Source organism: Solea senegalensis, linkage group LG16 (genome assembly GCF_019176455.1).
Source record: "Solea senegalensis isolate Sse05_10M linkage group LG16, IFAPA_SoseM_1, whole genome shotgun sequence".
Taxonomy (NCBI): Eukaryota; Metazoa; Chordata; class Actinopteri; order Pleuronectiformes; family Soleidae; genus Solea; species Solea senegalensis.
This window is the reverse complement of record NC_058036.1, coordinates 17,003,348-17,023,645: the sequence shown is the minus strand read 5'-3', so window position 1 is coordinate 17,023,645 and position 20,298 is coordinate 17,003,348. Positions and strand designations below refer to the sequence as shown.

The 20,298-nt window shown below is 40.5% G+C and overlaps 1 protein-coding gene across 5 annotated transcripts; it reads right to left on the bottom strand.

Moving 5' to 3' along the window:
• Positions 1-1,298: 1,298 nt before the first annotated feature.
• Positions 1,299-19,535, bottom strand: keap1a (kelch-like ECH-associated protein 1a). Of its 5 annotated transcripts, none has more exons than XM_044047840.1 (13): positions 19,342-19,535; positions 15,610-15,704; positions 13,777-14,651; positions 12,490-12,689; positions 12,153-12,309; positions 9,497-9,589; positions 9,256-9,402; positions 7,883-7,989; positions 7,483-7,612; positions 6,468-6,664; positions 3,886-4,091; positions 2,949-3,125; positions 1,299-2,144 (listed from the first exon to the last, which is right to left on the bottom strand). In XM_044047840.1, exons 3-13 carry the CDS (start codon positions 13,987-13,989, stop codon positions 1,966-1,968), a joined length of 1,806 nt encoding a protein of 601 aa, XP_043903775.1. In that variant the 5' UTR covers positions 13,990-14,651; positions 15,610-15,704; positions 19,342-19,535; the 3' UTR covers positions 1,299-1,965. The 5 variants fall into 5 exon arrangements, with proteins under 5 accessions (XP_043903775.1, XP_043903776.1, XP_043903777.1 ...); XM_044047841.1 differs by having other exon boundaries at positions 15,610-15,761; positions 19,412-19,535; XM_044047842.1 differs by having other exon boundaries at positions 19,412-19,535.
• Between the last annotated feature and the right edge of the window lie 763 nt (positions 19,536-20,298).

Genomic DNA, 20,298 nt, shown 5'->3' with positions numbered 1-20,298 from the left:
CTGCGTGTTCTCTCCTCTGTCAGAGGGTGGCGCTCTAACACAATAACGCACTAATTTGTCCTCGCGCTATTCTGTGGAAACAACGCAGATCTCTACATCCCTTTTTTCTGTATCTCACTCCTCTCATGAGACAATGAACACATTGAGGCAAATCTGTTTCCACAGCGCGTGAATAGGAGACAGCCAGCTTTGTTTTGCACGAGTGTGCAGCACACAGGCGCGCGCATGATGCATGTGCGCCTGAGTATGTGTGTGTGTGTGTGTGAGACAGATAAAGAACAAGCGCGCCTGTGTGCGCACACATACATATTTGTCTATCAGTGCGCAAATGTGAGAGAGATGCGTGCGTCATGCGTTCGCCATGTGAGTCACTTGCTCTTGTGCTCAAGTAGTGAGTGAGCATGAAAGAGCCCTCCACTCTTCTCGCGTGTCCCTGGGGCCCAAAAAAAAAAACCAAACAAACAAACGCACCACCTCATCTCTGCTCCTCCTCCTCATCATCATCATCACCACCCAACAGGTTGCTTTGTCAATAATCACAATGTCCTGCGTGTCCACAAGTTTGAAATCTGAGCTGGAGTCAAACATGTGGCCACAATCACACCTGCGTTCCTATTATTCCACCAGAGCCGTGGAAAAACAAACATTTGCACCACCACCAGCACCTTTCTGCTTCTCTGTCAGACATCACCACGTGACGATGAGGAGAAGACAGAGGCTGCATTTGAATAATAGTCTTATTCTTTTTTGTTTTTTGAGGCCTGCTGGGATAATTGCAGGTGAGCCATGGTGGAGAGGGAGCGAGAGAGGAGCAGAGAGAGATAAGTAAACGCACAAGTGACGTCTGTGTTTGATGACTAACACACAGTTGTGTCTGCAGTCCTTCTTATTGAAACAAATATTCACTCACTCAAACAGAATATCAATGCTTCCATTGAGCAAACATCTGAGGACTCGCCATTGTTGGTCGATAGGTTGAGCAGCTGTTATTTATAGGCTGTCACTGTCATCTCTGACATGAAGATGAGAGACAAAACAGTTGAGCTGAATGAAGTGTGCAGCTGTTTTTTGGACTTATTCCACCATCTAGTGGTGGAGCATGTGCAATTGCATGCTTAAGACAGGGGCCTCAAAGTCAAATGGACTGGGGGCCACTGAGCAGCTACAGTCTGGTCAGTCGGGGGTCTGGTCAAGTGGTGTTCAATAGCAATATGAGCTTAAAGTTATATAATTATATGCCATATTTAATCCTTTTATATGTGTATTTTATTGCCTTTTTAATTATTCTGTGAAGCACTTTGGCCAACAAGTGCTTTAAAGAATAAAAGTATTTAAGATGCAAAACGACTGGTATCGTTTGGGCACAGGGGCGTCCAAACCTTTTGATAATGTGCAGATTTCCAACAATGGTCCAACAATTTGAATTTAAGATTTTTTCAGAGCTCAGACATTACAACACTAAACCAAACATGATACAGAAATAAGATTTTTTTTTTTTTTATCATTCATACATTTCGTTAACTTTACACAAACACACAGAAAAAAGTCAAACAATGGCACTCGTGTCAGAAACCTCATTGGCACAAAACGAAGGAAACACTGACGCGCTCACCTGGACAGACGGAGGTAAAGACAATGACTCACTTTGAATGTGATTTAAAAAAGAAAAGAAAAAGCATCATCATCATCATAATAATTATAATAAATAATACTACTGTATAAGATTACGTCTGTAGAACCTCATTGTGTTTTTCAGACTCACTGTTGATGATTTGCAGACGAGGAGATAAAGAGTTGTTGTTCCAAGAGTTCAAACAACACCAGCAGTATTGCGGCACGAGCAGGTTTACGAGGTATATGGAGGTATATAAGTTATACAGGTTTTCATACTGGACGCCTTTTTATTCAATGTACTTTTCGAAAAGCAGCAGCACCATTTGGAAACACGTTTTCGTCGCCGTCTCCTCATGAGGCTCCTTCTTCCTCCTCCTCTGGTTGTGGCAGGCTGCCAGGACAGGGCTCCATGGTAACGGCGATGCCCATGCCGCTGCGTCCAACGGGCATCTCGGTGACGCGCATCCATTCATTTCTTTCTGGACAGTAACACTCGATGCTGGAGAGGAAACCCTGCTGGTTAAAGCCCCCTGAACACACATTTAATGAAGCCGTTGATTAGAGAACAGTTCATCAAGTCAATTCATTTGTATCTTTACATGATTGATTTTTTTTAAGTTTATAGATGGATTAAGTACTTTTTTTTACCCCCTCAGGGACTTGACTGTGGTCGCTAAACAATTTGCTGAATTATTTTCAGCCTTTAATGTAAAAAAAAAAGTAATAAATAACATGCATAAAGTACGAGTTGTGATTGGTTTAGCAAACATACAGTGTGTTCCACACCTTGGTTGAGATCAAATTCAAGGACGGAATGTGCTGACGATGGGAGGGCAACTTGTAAGTTGTCGCCCATGATGGCGTCCACTTTTATTGATCTGTAGCATCTGAAGCTCTGCATCTGGACACTTGACTGTCCCTTGGGGTCTTTGTCATTTGCTTTGGCGAGCCAGAGATCTTGGAATTTTCATTTCCCTGCCATCACGTCATTTCTCTTGCTTAAAACACCGCTAGTAATTACGACTCGACACGTTGTTCTACGTAGGCGGGAAGACATTCACCTAAATATCAACTTAACTTCTTTCTTCCACAAAATTCAAGCACTTTCATTGACCCCGTGTCTATGTTTGTGAATTTCACAAAAAAAAAGGATTTCAAGGACCCGTGGGAACCCTGCACAGAAATGGCAGTAAAAATAGATAGAGACATTATATAATGTCATGATTTGTATTGTGTCTTGTGTGTGCGGTACTTAAAAGCATATGTATGAAATGATCCAAATCTAATCTATTGATCTGTCTAGGACTCTGATATGTGGTGGTGTTGGAACTGACCGAGCACAAAGATGCGTCTCTGGTGGACAGTCACTCCGTGCGCACTTCGGCTGCAATGCATCGAGGCCCTGGGCTCCCACGCGTTCCTGGCTATGTTGTAACGCTCCACAGACGAGAGCTGGTGCCTCCCATCGTAGCCTCCTATTGCATACAGGTAATTGTTCACACACACCAGCCCTGTAAAAAAAAAAGGGATGGGAAATGTAGAGGAAAAGAGTACTTACTGTCTGTGGTCTTATTTTAGAAACTCTGTATCTTAGGGTTAGAGTGGTTGACAAAAAGAGAAAACATCCAGTGATCTCTGGGTAAAAATAAAATGCCTCGTTGATGCCAGAGAGCAGACAAGAATGGCCAGACTGGCTCACAATGCTAGAAACCAAAGTATGCAGAAAACCATCTCTAACCTTGAAGCAGACCACGGTCTTCCTGTGTGCCTAATAAAGTGGCCGGTGAGTTTATGTGCAGTAAATATGTAGATCAAACTTGGACCAAGGTAGAATTAACTCAAGCATAAAAACGGCTTCAACAGCCACACAAGCGCACTTTGGGCCACAGTATTTACGATCGGAAAAATTCGGGAAGCCTGTACGTAGTTTTTTTTGTTGTCAAAATCTGATGTTCATATACAACTAGTGTTATTTTTCCTATAAAACATGTATTTTAACTGCCAGATATTGACAGTTATTCTGGAAAAATGGACACAAGCACTTACTCACAGGACATTTTCTGGCCCTTTTATGTTTAAAATAAGCAAAAAAAACAACACATTTTTTAAGCATTTTTAAGGCTTAGGTGTTAAAGGGTTAACTACCATCACAAAAGCCACTCCCCATTTAACATTTAACATAATCTAATAATAAAAACAATCTGTAAATATATGAATAAGATGTGATAATATCAGCAGTATCTTCATCATCTAATCTCATCTGTCACTCACCCAGGCCGCTGCGTATGGTGCTCATGGGAGCCAGCTGCTGCCAGGTGTTTGTGTCGGGCTGGTATTTCTCCGCAGAGTCCCAGCGGTTCTGTCCGTCGTAGCCCCCGGCCACGTACAGAGCCCCCCCGCACGCCGCCATGCCGGCCCCCATACGAGCCACCGACATCGGGCAAACAAAGGACCAGCGATTGGACTCGGGATCCCACCTACACACCAAATGAACAGGTATATAGAGCTTGTAATAATATAATTACATGACATATTAGGCAATTCCAATAAACTAATTAAACACAACAAGTGTCTGAGGAGGGGAAAAGCTGGCGTTAAAAGCAACCGACTCAGTCAAATTTAAGTGGATTAGGTTAAGCTGACCAACATGTTTGACAAGCTTTATTAGAGGCTAAAGAGGCTGTAAGTTTTACTCAAGTGGCTTTGAGAGTCTCTAAACCATTGTTCAACATTCATTCATTCATCTTCTACCGCTTTGTCCTCCACATGAGGGTCAATCATCACCTGATGTCAATCACAGGTGACATAGAGGGGGGACACACCCTGGACAGATCACCAGTGCATCACAGGGACACATATACTGTATAGAGACAAACAACCGTCCACTCTCACACTCACAACTACAGTCAATTTAGAGTGTCCAATTTGCCCAATCCGCGAAAATCTTCATGTTTTTTGCATGAAAACCCCCCCACACACACAGGGAGATTGTTTAACATATGCTTTGTTAAATAAAAGAAATAAACACATTGTGATTTGTGAATAACATACAAATACAACAAACAAATATGGAGTTTTTGCACATACTTCGTGTTTTACCTGGTATTTCTTTATGCTAAGCTAAATTAGCTACCTCCTGGATCTAGCATTGTGTCACAAGTGTTGCATTGATCCTCTCATCAAGTGTTATTTTTACCAAACTGTGCAACTACTCTTATAAAGATGGGGGATTATTGAGCAATAATTCCACAGTAGCCCATCTTCATATTCATCAGAATTAGCAAATGATCTAAGAGAGACCTGGAATGCCAGTCTTGAGGGAATCTTGCACTTGATGGGAATATTTGAGAGCCAGAGAGAGAGAGAGCCAGGTAGGGGTAGGAATCGCCAGAGACACCACAAAACAATATTATCACGATACTGCGAGTGAGTGTATGTTACGATACACTTGCACACTTGGTACCATCTAGTAGACAGAAACTTCAACTGTTTTTTTTATGCTAATCCACAAAAAGATGAATGTTAATTTATAAAAAAATAAACCAATATAATATCGCCAAACAAGGTATCACTGAAAAGTAGCTGCATGTAAAGAAGGTTGCCCGTTGTTTGATCTCTGTGGTCAGTTCATAGGAGGCGACCAGGAGTATTTATACTCTCCTCTCTAGATAGAACACTAGTCCAGAATTGGTAAAAAAAAAAAAAACTGCCAATGCTGCAAAGAAACCTAAATAACGGAAGCTATTTGAATTACAAATGCAGTGAAATGTGAGTAAATATTGGCTGAGAACTTCAGGAAATTGTTGGAGAATGTTGCGTATGAGGGCCACACGAACAAGGGCCTTTCTGCATGGAGTTTGCATGTTCTCCCTGTGTGTGACCGCAGTGGATGGATGTTGTGTGTGAGACTCAACAGTGTTTCTAGTGATCTAGCTTAATTACTGGCATCTCTGTAAATGAAATGAATGCACACGGCATGTTGGACTGCACATTCTGCGACTGGTTAATGAGTAAACAGTGATCGGCTCTGTTGTTGACATTGGGTTAGGTCCAGCTGTAAAGTGCAGATACGGAGGTGTCTGATATTTTTTTTACTGCCTGCCCTAAACACTGATTAAGCATTCCTGTGGGAAAACCACAAAATGCAACGTGATTCATCAACGACCCCGCAGCTTGTTGCTCGTATTCATTTGGGAACCATCTGTCTTTTGTGGCAACTACTTTTTTTTTTTTACGAGAAATGCTGTGATCTCCCTCCACGTGTCTCACGTTCACTTTTCTTTTCAGTAGCTTGATGTGTTCTAATAATTCTCCTGTGACCAAGATTCATTACAATGTCTTTACTTGTTTTTTACTACTACTACTACTAAGGTGTTACATCTGAAGCAGGTTGCTTTAGATGTGGAAAATCCCCCCCAAAAAAAGGATCAAGACTCTATCAGATATGACAGCCTCTGGAGGTTTATTCACAACGGCTTCAGAACTCCTCCCTGTTCCACGGTGGAAACTACAAAAAACAAAGCATTCCCGACAAGGCTGACATTCCTGGGAAGTGTGTTCCAACACGCTTTCAAAGAGCCCATGTTGATGTTTAATTAGACTAAAAGGGAATAGATGAGAACCTTTGACTGCTCTTCAGGTTTGAATGACAGCTCTTCACCTGTCATTTATAATGATGATGGCAGTGGTGTGTGTGTGTGTGTGTGAAAAGATTTAATTTATCCTGGTAAATGAGATGTCATTAAAATCAAATCCTTCCTTAAATGTCTTGGTAAACAGACATACTCTCTTTTACACACACACACACAGCCTTAACAAATACACACATGGTGAATAACACAGAGACATCTAACCTCTCCACTGTGTTGTGATGTGTCGGTCCGTGGGAACCGCCGACGGCGTAGATGCAGCTGTCCACTACGCCCACCGCCACCCTGTTCCTGGGGATGTTAAGCGAGGCTCGCTGGCTCCACTGGTTGGTCATCGGGTTGTAGCAGCACAGTGAGCTCGACTCGGTGTTGTTTTCGAGCGACAGGTTCCGGCCCCCGACCTGGATTCATGAAGACAGGGTTTAGCGTAGTGTTCTTAAATTAGCCAAAACATTTCCAACACTCTTTAAATTCATATGAATCAGTTTTTCTATTCAAGGTTATGGTAACTTTTAGCTGCCTTTTAATCGTAAACCTCTTTACAAGTCTATGGTATAACCTCCGTAGAAAACCCCCATGAAACATCAGTGTATTGTCTATTGTTTAGAGCTGAAACAATGAATCGATTATTAACCGATTACTAAATTAATCGACAACTATTTTGATAATCGATTAATTGGTTCAAAGCTTTTTTCATGATTAAAACAAGATTTCCGATTGTTTAAGCTTCTTAAATGTGAGTATTTTCTTCATTTATTTGCTCCAGATAAGAAATAAATCATTAAAAGTTAATCATTTTGGTTTGGGAACAAAACAAGACATTTGACATTTTTTAAGGATTTCTGTTATTTTATGGACCAAACGATTAATCGATTAATCGAGAAAATAATCGTTAGTTGCAGCTCTAGATCACACGCTTAATTCATCAAAACTAAGTATTTCGTTATTGTTTGTGAGCAGCATAAAAGTTAGTAATTATAATCGAATTTTAGGAATACAGGGAACATAAGGAAGACATATGGGGATACAGACTTAAGATATTTTTGTTAATAACCCTGCTAAAAATGTCAAAATACACTGCAGGTCTTCCAGATCTCGATCTGTGCTGAAACTGTGGTAAACTGAGTAATACTGTGTTCTTGGTGTGTCCACACTCAGAGATTAAACCTCTCTGCGCTGCATATTTGTGTAGTGGTATGACCCACAGTATATAACCTACCGTGTAGAGCAGTCCAAACAGAGTGCAGGCTCCCAGGCCGCTGCATGGAGTGCCCATGTCAGCCAGTTTCAGCCAGACATTCTTCTTGGGATCGTAGGCCTCCATGGACGGCAGCGACTGTTGCCGGTACCTGGCCACAGAAATAAATAAATAATAAATAAATTCTTTACATGACAAGTACACGACATGTGATCTAAAACATTAAAAAAAAGAGGAATAGCACTCTACATACAGTGTTAAAAAACACTGGAGGACAGTGTGGATGACATGTGAACAGCCACTAGGGGGCAGCATGAAACTCCCTGTGGATTTCAGCCTCCAGTGTTCCAAAAAGAAAAAAACAGAAAAACCTGTCCTCAACAAATCAATGCAGTGGAAGAGTGAGGATTAGCTAAAGTACCCGCCAGCCACATAGATGAGCTGAGTTCCACGGTTTGGTGGAGGAGGCAGTTTCCTCAGTGTCATATCCTGGAAGATCTTAGACAGGAAGTCCTTACACGAGTTGGCCTGTGGTCAAAATAAAAGACAGAGGCTCAAAATCTGTGTTTTTTGTTTGTTTGTTATTTTTTAACATTGTGCAGTTTATTTTAGTAATATAAGACTAAGTGATGTGGATAATTAAGACATTTAAAGCGGCGGTCCAGTGCGTAACTTTTGTTGTGGTTCTGCCTCCGTTTGGTCGCCAGGAAACAGAAATTATGTAACGTTAGTTTTACAATGCGTCACATTATTTGTACAACGCGTACTTCGCATGGAACGTGAAACGTGTTTTTCACAGCCATACTATGAGGGAGCGTTTGGGTGTATACACAAGCAGCACAGAGGCGGGTGGGGACAAGTAGATATATTAATCCCATCAACCTGCTGAACAGCCAGTATTATATTAAAGTAATCACTTCCTGTGTGCTAGGCAGGAAGACGCGAGATCTTAACACTGCTACGCTGATATACCGACAGGATTTGGAACGTGTATTCCTCATTACTGTAAAGATGGACTGGCGATGTGTCCAGGGTGTGACGCCGGAAGGCGGAGAAATAGAGCTTGTCTTTGCGTTCGTAACATCAGCTTCTCAGTACCACAATTCCTACACAGTTGAATAACTGCAAGATTTGGAAAGTGAAAGTTATGTTGAAAAATTATCAGAGAGGGCCAGTAGTGGACTATATTTGTTTATATTTTAAAGTTACGCACTCCAGCTTTAACCCTTAGAACACAGAGCATTTCGGCTGCTTTTTTCCATTACTATAAACGTACAGTATATACAGAGGCTATAAGAGTGTGCAATATAGAGTGTCTTATATCCTTTTTTTCCAGCACAACCTAGGCAATCTAATCTTCATTTTCACCAACCACATAAACACACCTGAGGCAAAAAGTACTCAAAATGTTTAAAATGAGATTGAATTTGTGAAATTTGGAAAATACGTCTCAGCTCAAAGTTCACTCGGCCCGTTCTTATGAACAAAAAGAAAAGAAAAACGCTCTATTTTTGTGACTTTTGCACAATGACTGCGGCTTTAAATCACAACTAAAAATTCGATATAAAATGAATCATAACTTTGACACATCACAAGACGATGGAAAAAAACTAATCATTTTTTAAAGCCTGAATATGTGACCTATAAACACACACGCCCAGGATGTCTATATAAGGAGTTTTTTTTTTCTTTACACATACATTTTATATGAAAGCATTATTGGAAGACAACATAATTAAATATCTGAACAATAATAAAAGTCTCTCATCATCTTATGGTCAGGCTGCTGTTTACCTTACTGAGGATGGGGCATGACAGGAGCTGGTTCTTCAGAAACTTGGGAGGGAGAGCGTAGATGTGAACAGCATTCAGGAGCGCGTGTAGATACTGGGCCCTACTCTCCATATCCCAGCCGACCCAGTCTGTGCAGGCCTTGTACACCTGAAGCAATCGTACAGTGTACACGGTTACGGCGCTGGAGCATAACAACAACAACAAGTGTGAGATTAAATGAGATTGTTGCAATGACACACACCTCAGACTCACAAAGAACCTTGATACTGTCCTGACTGATGAGCTCCAGCAGTTGGCAGTGAGAGAGACTGAAGAACTCGTCTACTTTAGTCACCTGAGACAAAAGGACACAAGAGTCAGACAGAATGCGTCCATTTTAATCCTCTTTTTTCAGACTTTATGTACCCAGGGATTAAAAGGTTCAGTGTGTGGGGGATTTAGCAACATCTACTGTTGAAGTTTCAGCTGAATATCTTTTCAAAGTACGGAGGCTATTAACATTCTTTCACCCCCCACCCCACACACACACATACACTCTGTCTGCGGTTTCCTTCTCCTTTGTTGCTTGATTCATGTAAAAGATAATGATTTTTTATCTATCTATAAAGCACTTCCTTGTCTTGATGCCCACTCAAATTTGCAATTTTTCATATCCACTGAGGATGTGAAAAGGCACTTTGGGTTAAGTGACTTTCCCAGTGACTAGGGAATTGAACCCTCAACCTTCCAGTTCACTGTCATTTGTACAGGAAGCATCCACTTCACGCGTCATTTGCGCTGCTGTAGAAACATGACCGCTTTAAGATGTCGAGCCCCTTACCTTAAGTACATAATTAAAGACTGGTTCTAAAGCTACAAAAACAAGATGATTTTTATTTTAAAGCAACTATTTAAAGTCATATAAACATACATAAAGGCAGTATATTCAACTTCTGCCAATCAACCCTCCTAAATGTTGCACAGGATACCTTAAATTAAATAGATGCATCCACAAACTCATACTTACACTGGCACTTTATTTAATCTTGTTTTTATTCTTGCTCTTGCCTTGAACTTGGAAAAAGGGCCTTTCTGCGTGGAGTTTGCATGTTCTCCCCGTGTGTGTGTGTGTGTGTGTGTTTTCTCCGGGTTCTTCGGCTTCCTCCCACAGTCCAAAAACACTTTGATTAGCAGACACTCTAAATTGACCATAGGTGAGTGTGAGAGTGGATGGTTGTTTGTTTTTGTGTGGCCCTGGGATGGACTGGCCAACTGTCCAGGGTGTGACCCCGCCTACTGCCCTATGACAGCACGCCCCCGCGACCCCGATGTGCAGGATAAAGCGGTAGAAAATGCTATTGGCTATTGGAGCAACTCAAAATTAAAAATAAACAATGCTTGGATTATGTAAACAGCTATCAGCAGTTCTAGTTTAACAAGAGTTAATAGAGAATGACTGATCGTTGTTAATGGTGATGACTCATGAGGCCTGTGTGTTTGTGTGCGTCTCTGCGTCTGTGTTCATGGGGAGTGTAGTTGCTTCCTCCTGGATGTTAAGGATAACTTGTCATTTGCGGGAACCATAAATAAAGGCTACAACCACCAGGTAATCCTTCAGCTAACTCTGCGTCGGGGTTCAGTCGATATTCGCTTCTTCTGAATAATAGCTTCTTCTATATACTATGAACGTGTAGATACAGTTGGTGGACTATACAAACTTTATTATTGCCCTTAAGGGATCAATACATTTTCCTATGGCAAAAGTGACAACACAACACCTCAGTGCAGAACACTGATATTGTGACATAACAACATTGACACAGATGCCTGGTTTTGATTTTAGGTAACCTTTAAACCACCGCAGCTGCACTGCAACCTTTTCACGTCACGATAAAGAGCTTTGCCGCCAAATCCCCTCAGCTTGTCAGAGTTTGAGGTCGAGGCAGAGACGAACTTGCCGTGTGACCTCAGGGCTGAGGTGAGGGCAACAGCGGAAGAGCTGAGGTCGAAGAAGAACGAGCAGAACGACAGCAAGTGAATGTAACCCGACAGAAAACCCAGGGGAATTCAAAGGGCAGACCGAGAGTGAGAAACTGCAGTATGAAGAGAAAGTAGACGTGTCGTAAAGTAGGAAACAACATGAAATTACATACTCACAAAAATAATAACCATCTGGTTGTTTTGTCCACAAACCGCGGAAATTGGTTTATGGACTCAAAGAGATTAATTAATGATGAATTTAAATGAATTGATTAATATAGTAAAACACATGGCTAAACAAAACATTTGAAGACACACTAATCAAGATACTAATCAAATGATTCATCGATAATGATAATAAAAAAGGCTGCAACAATTGATTATTAAGTTGCTTCTTAAATGTGTGAATATATTCGGGTATTATACTAAAGAAATCAATCATTCTGAGGTTTGGGAAACAATGATTAACATTTTTCAGCATTTTAAACAACTATCAAATAATGGAGAAAAGAATCAACAGATTAGTTAGGAAAATAATCCTTAGTTTGCATTAAACTCTAGTAGGTAATGTCTGTTAACGCTCCCTCTTGTTTTCATTTGAAATCTACAACAACAAAAAACCAACGGTTCACCGACGAGCAAACACTGTTCCAAACATTCATCATGTTTGGAACAGTGTCAACAAAAGGTATGCTCAGCATGTCAGATATTTTCCACATGCTTAAAGTTGTTGTTTCACGATGACACTGCAGAAATAAAAAGCTCCATCTGTTAATGTACAATGCATGTTTGGAAGGTTACCACCTCTGTCAGAGGGAACAATGTCCTCAACAGTGATAAAAGACCAACAGTCCTGGTCACATAATCATGACGTGACATTTTAAAAAGGACATACAGTGCGTGCGTGTGCGTGTACTTCTGCTTTCTACGTTTCTCACCTCATTGAAGTGGATGTTGATATACTCTCGGCAGCTCTGGTGCAGATCCGTGCAGCCGATCTCCTCTGCAAAGCGGGCGATGCCGATGACGTTTGCCGGTTCCAGATGTTTGGTGAGGAAATCACAGCAGGCCTTGGCGACGTCCTCCATCTGATATCTTGGGGGAAAATAGACCAGAATGGCATAGCAGAAGCATTACTGCCCACGTACTGTACGTACAATACGTTTGTTGTATTTTAAACATCTGACAGATGAACAGAGCCGAGTGTTTTCAGCTGTTTACAATGACCGAGGATGATCTTTCCAACGCGGTGTGCCACTGTTTATGTGTGTTTACCTCATCGCAGCCAAAAGAACATGCAGCACACATTTCTCTCCCACTGTGATGTGGGAGGTGTAAGCGAAGTCGATGAGCCTTCCCACCACTTGAGGGCAAACATCACGCAAGGTGATCTCTGAGGCGTGACGCTCTTTGAAGCTGCTGGTGAACATGGCCCTGAAGTAGGCGCTGCAAGAGGCCAGGACCACCCTGTGCACCTGAGGAGAAGAAAAGCAAAAGACGTGCATTCACTGCTTTTGAGCCAATGTACTCGATTCCATTGTAAGTTGGATAAAAGCGTCTGCTAAATGACATGTAATGTAATGTAATGTAATGAGTGAACCATATCTATCTATCTATCTATATATCTATACATATATATATATACACATAAACATATATATATACACATACATATATATATATATATATATATGTATATACACACATACATACATACTGTATATACATACCGTTAAAAAGACTCAACAATCGTAAAAATGTGGGATAATCTCCAGCAATTATTAGGGAAATGTCTAAAATCTAACACAGGATTTTAACACAGGAGTCTGATGTATTTAGCAACAGCACTGCTGATCGTGAGTGGCGAGTGACATCAAACCCTGCCGCTGTATTTCAGTCTGGTCATGGGGGAAGTACTGAACAAATCTTATTAACTGATTCTAATGATTCATTTCAACTGAAAATAACTGCTTTGTAAGTCACTAGGCACTTGTTTGTGTGCGCGGACGTATACCAGGGGCCTATAGTGACTCTTAATGAGAGGATTCCTCTGGAAACTACGGTAGCTTTTGCAAAGCATATTTAAACTGAATCTTTTGCAGTGCTTTTGACTTTTCCACTCTTCTCCTTCCTTAGTTTATGCATGAACAGCAGGGCCCATAAATATATAATATAATATTTATAAAAATAAAAGTATTTTTTGTGTCAACCAGCGAGGCTATTTTTTTATTTACCAACTTGTTCCCTAACTTCACTTCCTAAGGCCCATTTGAATTCCAAGCAAACAGCGGGGAACAGACAGAGTCTTTGGTCCGTTCTTTGATTTTCTTGATTCCTTGATTTTTTAGAAAAGAGATTATTATGATGGATGAAACGGAGCAACACCACTGCAAATCTTGGTGGCAGTAAAGCAGCAAGAGTCCAATCAGTCAGGAAAACAATTATTTTAAGGGATTTGGGATGGATGGACATAAAACAGATGAACATTGAGTATAAATGGAAGTTTTTAACCTTGTAAATATCAGTACATTATGTGACTTGAGTAACGAAGAAGGCGTCTACCTTGAAGTCCACCGTTCTCTCCTTGTACGTGACGTGTAGAACCAGGTCACACAACAAGTCGTGCTGCCTGAACTCGTCCATGACCTTCATCGACCTGGAAGCGTGGGTTTCCACTGTGTAGTCAAGGTAACCAGAGCCGTACATGGAGGGGACGACGATAGCGGAGAAATCCGAATCACGTGTGGGACGTTTCCTCCTCACAGGGCAATGCATGGTGGGAGACGGGAAGAAGAAGAGTACTCCGAAAAGTATTTGTGTGATCACCTTATTGGTCTCACAGTCCTCTACGGTTTAAAGTTTTTGAGTTCTTATCCCATCGGGGACAGACTATCTACAGAGTCAGCAGTTTTGGTCTTTAATTCAATTTCCAGGGAGCACATGTCTTTCATTTATCACAAAAAAAATCTATCCAGCGAGTTGACATTTACCAAAAAAGTGTGGAATCTGCACAGTGCAGCGTGCTTTCCATACGTGATCCCGGCAACCGCCAGCAGGCACAGTGAGCAGTCCACGGGGAAATCCAGTTGCTGCGTGAAACGAGTCGAGGTCATGTGTTTCTCGGCGCAGATACGGCGGTTGAACGAGCTCGTAGGCCGACGGTGAACCACATGATAGGACTCCCTCATCCACGGATCCTGGCTCCAACATGACTGGCAGCACTTGTGGACAGGATTGCAAATGTGTGTAAATCACATCAGACCAAGACGATCACATTTGTTGGTCCAGATTTGACAGGTTTTGGGATTCTGAGTAATCCATTGTGGTGAGCCCTCTGCTGCATGGGAGGAAGAGGGGAAGAAGAAGAAGCAGCAGGAAGTGGTAAATGCACGATGTGATGTATCCTGGCAGGGATCTCCTCTGTTAGAGCACTCTTTCTGGAAAGAAGGAGACGGGGGAAAAAAAAGAGTAAGTTTTGGTGATTTAAGAAGAGGTTAATGAAAGCAAACTCATGCAACAGCGGGAGTGTGAGTCACACACTCAACGGTTTCACTTCCTTGCAGCTTTAAAAGAAAAGGCAAATCTCTGTAAACTGCTCGACTTACGCCTGAGGAAACTGTCCGTATTGTTAATGTGGTAACTGAAGAAAATGGATTTTGGGACTTTGGAAAAAACCTTTACAAATAAAATTCTAATGCATAATTTCAGTGTGGATGTTAAATGTTTTTGTTGGAAACAAAATAAAAGTATGGCATAACCTTAACAATATACAATGACACACCTTCAATGTAGAGTTGCAACTGAAAATTATTTTGATAATCGATTAATCTGTCCATTATGTTCTCAATTAATCGTGAAAAATATAGTATTTCACATTATGATTAGATTCTATTCATTCAATCATTTCAACAATTTCACACTGTGGGCCAGTTCTGGGCCCACGGCCCGTAAGTTTGACACTCCTGATTTTACACTGTCAAGTAGACAAATCATTGGCATTGTCCTCACTGAAGTGATTCCATGGTTCTTCTTCCCCAGAAAACTGTGATAAATTCTCTTTTTCTTTCTTCCTCACTTAAAAATACTGCATGTGATTCACTGGTGACTGAGATTCTACAAATAACCCGGCAGCGGAAGAATGAGTACAGAAAAATACTAAACAGAAGATATGAATGAATTCTTACCAGAAACTATAGATAGAATAGAATAAATGTAGAATAAATGCTTTCAGTGTGTGTGGGAAGAAAAAAAAAAAAAAAAGAGTGATATGAAATCTCTGCATTCCACGTCAGAGGGGAAAGAGAACGACCTCTGCTGAGCCGTCAGTTACAGTTACAGCCATCAAGAAAAACGCTTTCAACCAATAGCAGATTTTTTGAGAGAGTGAAAACTCACTGTGCAGGACGGCAGCTTTTGCAGTTGTTGCACAATGAAATCTGTTCATCCTGCAGCTCCCTCACCTCTCACCCTACACCCAGTCAGCCTGTTGGCTGGTCATATGACCCAAGAGTGTGAGACGCGAGGGAAAGACATTCTGAGGACAAGAACTGAGAATAACAGTGAGATAGCAGAAGTAAAAGCACACTTTGCAGCATGAAGACATACATTTGTGGACGCAGTAAAACAACTATCAGCTACTCAGTTTTCCATAAAGGTCCATTGTGCTTGGATCTGTCTGTCTGTCTGTCTGTCTGTCTGTGCTGACCAGGCCTCACAGGGTGAATTACTGTGCAAACTCGGTGTGTGCAGAGACTATATAAAGCTAACCCTGCTGGGACACGGTGAGTGAGAACACGTGACTCCAGTTCTGGTCGGTTTATTGATTTGAATGAGATTTTCATAATCCCTGTTTGACCAAGGTCCTGACCACAGGTGACAGGGCTACAGATTAGTTTTGTCAAATGTAAATGCTGTACACAAATTCTCAAGAACGTTTTTACGATGACTTAAAAAAAGGAAAAAAAAAAAAAAAAAATGTCAGTTTGAATGGAAGTCTATGGAAAAATTAGCTTACTTTCCACTTCATTTATTACATAAGTAAACATTTATATTAGGGAGTAAACGGTCTCACTTAGGGAGGAGAATCAGTATCGGTCAGTATCCAATATACAATTGAAAAATCATATATATATATATATATATATATATGATATAAAAATCATAACATAAACATAACATAAACATCAGGTGAAGCATTTAAGCCAACAATATTTTTTCCACAGTTATGTCTTTGAAATGACTCGGCACAAATGTGTTGTTAACAGCTTCATCAGCTCATAAACGGTCCAAAATGAAAATGTATCGGACTGACATCAGTATCGGTGGATACTCGAGTTTCCGATATCGGTATCGGTATCTTCCAGTGGGCACCTGGTCGCAGTTGACGTCTCTGAACTGTGCAAAACGTGGACAAAGCCAAAAATGTCAGGGTTTTCAATTTACTGGTGATGTCACGACCGACTAGGGATTAGAATCGGTATCAGTCTGTATTGGTATCGGTCCATTACTGGTCAAAATCACTGGATTAGACATCGGACAGATAAATTCCAAAAATCCTATACATCTCATGACTGTAACAATTTAAAGAACAACATTTGTTACGCAGTTGGAGGATGAGGTCTTTGAAATGACTCGGCACAAATGTGTTGTTCACAGCTTCACACGTTCATAAAAGTATAAAATAATATTGGTATTGTCCCATGATCCCGATGCTTGACAACAGACTGTGTACAGACATGGACGTCTTCAGGTTGCCAAGTAACCTCTAAACGGGAACATAATCAACAAAATTGACATCATGTGCTACTGGAGAAGACGTCAAACTAGTGATGGAGACCATGAACTCCTCAGGTAAATGTTTATTGATGTTATAAATCAAGTGAGGAGGAGGTGGAGGCTCTTTTCCCACGTACACTTTTTACAATTTAAATTAAGTTATTTTTGCAACAATGAATCAGGCAGAGTTAACTATTAACCGCAGCAGTTTACTGACTTCAACCCTTGCATTCACCTTTGACCGGCATGTTTAACCCGTCACAGGACATACAGATTGTCGTGCTTAACCTTAACCTTATTATCTTGTCCAAAAACGATGAGGTTTAACAACCGCATCTGATGCATCAGCAGTGACACGTGCGGCTTCTCCTGCCATGTCATTGTTTAGCTGCTCTAACAGCTGACTTTACTGATGACAAAGTAGTTTTTCTTCACTGAAACTCCAAAGGAAGAGGAACAGAACACAGAACCACAGTTTTATCTCAGCATCACAGCGGCACACAACTCGACAATATTAAGCAATATTCGCAATATTGAGCAATGTAAGTATTTAAAGTCGACACATAATCTACCAAACTGACGTCACACTTCACAGTGAATTCATGCCACTCTACCACGCACACACACTATCAGTCATAAACACAGAACACACAGTAATTCATTGATCACGGAGTAAATAAAACACCTCGTTATCTGTGTACAAACGAGAAAAAAACTACATGTACGTACACATGAACATGTGGACCGACTCTTCTGCAAGAAAAACAAGATTATTTTACTACTGTGCTTCTTTGCCGCTGTCAATCACACATTCATCAATCATGTTTAAGCTGTAACTAATAATTGCTTTCACTGCTGATTAATGTGCAGGTTATTTTCTGTGTAATGACGTTCAGACCTAGAAATGTCATAATAGTCTTTAGGCTTCTTGTGATATTTTCCTGCAGGGATTATTAAAACAACCAACAAATCAATGACTTTTCAACACATGGATTAAGCCAAATAATTGTTAGTTGCAGTCCCTATAAAGTATTATTAAATAAATTAACTGCTTACGAGCCGACAGCTGCGCTGACATCCAATTATTCTTTAAAAACGCCCAAAACAAAACTCAAACGGCACATTTTTTTTAGTATTTAATTCTAAAATCAAAAACTCTGGGAAAATAATAAGGCAAGAAAAGTCAATAATGAAAAGAAAACATTTGTTAAGATGCTTAATGTTGCTCTGGGAGTGTCGACTAGTTTTTCCCCTGACGTTTGTTTTACAGCCTAAACATTCATCGATTAATGGATGATGGATTCATATTTGTTTGCTTCCTCTGATGAAACAAGGGATTATTTTATGTGACAAACACATGTTTAGAGCTGCAAAAATGAATTCTTATTAAATGACTCTTAGATGTTTTCGGGGCTTTTTAACAGTGAATATTTTCTGGTTAATAAAGAAATTACTGGATAATGTTATTTTGTGGACAAAATACGGCGTTTGAAAAACACCAGGTAACATTTTCTGCCATTTTATGGACCAAACAATGACTCCATTAATTGAGACATTTGAATGGAGGATGGAAATACTCTTTAGTTGCAGCACTTAGACATTTTACAATCCTTCAAATGCTTTTTTGACCAATAAATATTGTTAAAAAAAAACAAAACATTAATATTCAATGGTAAAAGCTTTAGAAGGGAAAATATTCACAGCAAAAACTTTTTTTTAACAATTACTTTTTCTATGATTTCAAAATACGAATCACACACACTGGTTTGCGCAGCGATTATTCTAAGGACACCACATTAACTTCCATTTATCTTTAAACAGCAACCTAAACAAAGCCATTTTACCCCGAAATCTAACGTCAAACTAAGCATCATTTAAATCAGGCCTAAGCTTAACCGGGGTTTCAGTAAACTGAAACCAGGTTATGTCTACAGGTTTGGACCAGGTCCTGACAAGATCAGAGTTTATGTCAGAAAAGCGGTCTCTCTCACTCACACACACACACACACACACACACTCTCTCTCTCACACACACAGAAGGGAATTGAAACTGCCTACTGTATGTGTGTGTGTATGTGTGTGTGTGTGTGCGTTCACTACTGAGGAAATGCACTGAATGGGCAACAACTAAAGTCTAAACTGTTACAAAAGTGCGCTGCTGCTGCTGCTGCTGCCGTTACTGTAGCTTCGTTGTCGTTGTTGCGATAAGTCTTGTCACGAGTGTTGCTCTTAGAACACACACACACACACACACACACACAGCGGTTTGACGTTAGTCCACGGTTACTTTGGAAAAGGGCGCGTCCACGGACAGTGAAGCACATTTTAAAACACTTGAACAGATTAACTCACCTCCTAAAAACAGCAGCAGCTGGTAAACACACACACGCTCACACAAACACAAACACAAACACACACTCACTCGAGTTTCTGTGTGAACTCCGGCAAGAGCTTAGATTTCCGCCCTGTCACAGCAGCACAGGATCTGTCGTTGACCAATACGAGGAGAAATAAAAGGAGCTGCCGCTGGCACAAGTGCGCGCGCGCACACACGCACACACACACAGGAGGAGGAGGAGGAGGAGGAGCGGAGGAGGACTCTCCGCACTCACGACTCACGAGTATCTTCATTTATAAAATTAATGTATTCATGTATGACAAGAAAAAAAATACGGAAGCGTATAAGGGCCATATTTACAAATAAAAATGAATGAATAAAAGAAAGAAAAAAACAGCATTAATTCTGAGATTAAAGTCAGCATTCTAAGATTAAAGTCTGAGATTAAAGTCAGAATTCTGAGATTAAAGTTTGAGATTGAAATGTGAAGTCAGAATTCAGAGAAAAGTCATAACTCTGAGATTAGTCAGAATTCTTAAAGTCAAATCTCTGAGAAAAAAAAGTCAGAGTCTCAGAATTCATCTTACTCTTCCGTAAAAAACAACAACAATTAAGCAGCAGCAATAAATAATAAAATAAAATAAAAAAGTGACACAGTGGTAGAGTGAGTTGTCTTTCAACTACAACGTGGGTTCAATTCCTGGCTCTGCTAGTCTATATGTGTCCTTGTTGCAGTGTGTGTATGGGTGAAAACTGTAGTGTAAAGCAGCTCATCACGACTAGAAAAGCTCTATATAAATACAGACCATAATACCAACTCTTCTTCTTCTGATTTGATATGGTAGTTATGAGCAAGTTAACAAAACACAGTTAGAGGAAATGTAGTGGAGTAAAAATAAAACTGAAAGTGAACCTCGGTCAGGGATTAGGACGACTTCAGGGATTGTGTAACAGTCACTGAACTGAAACAT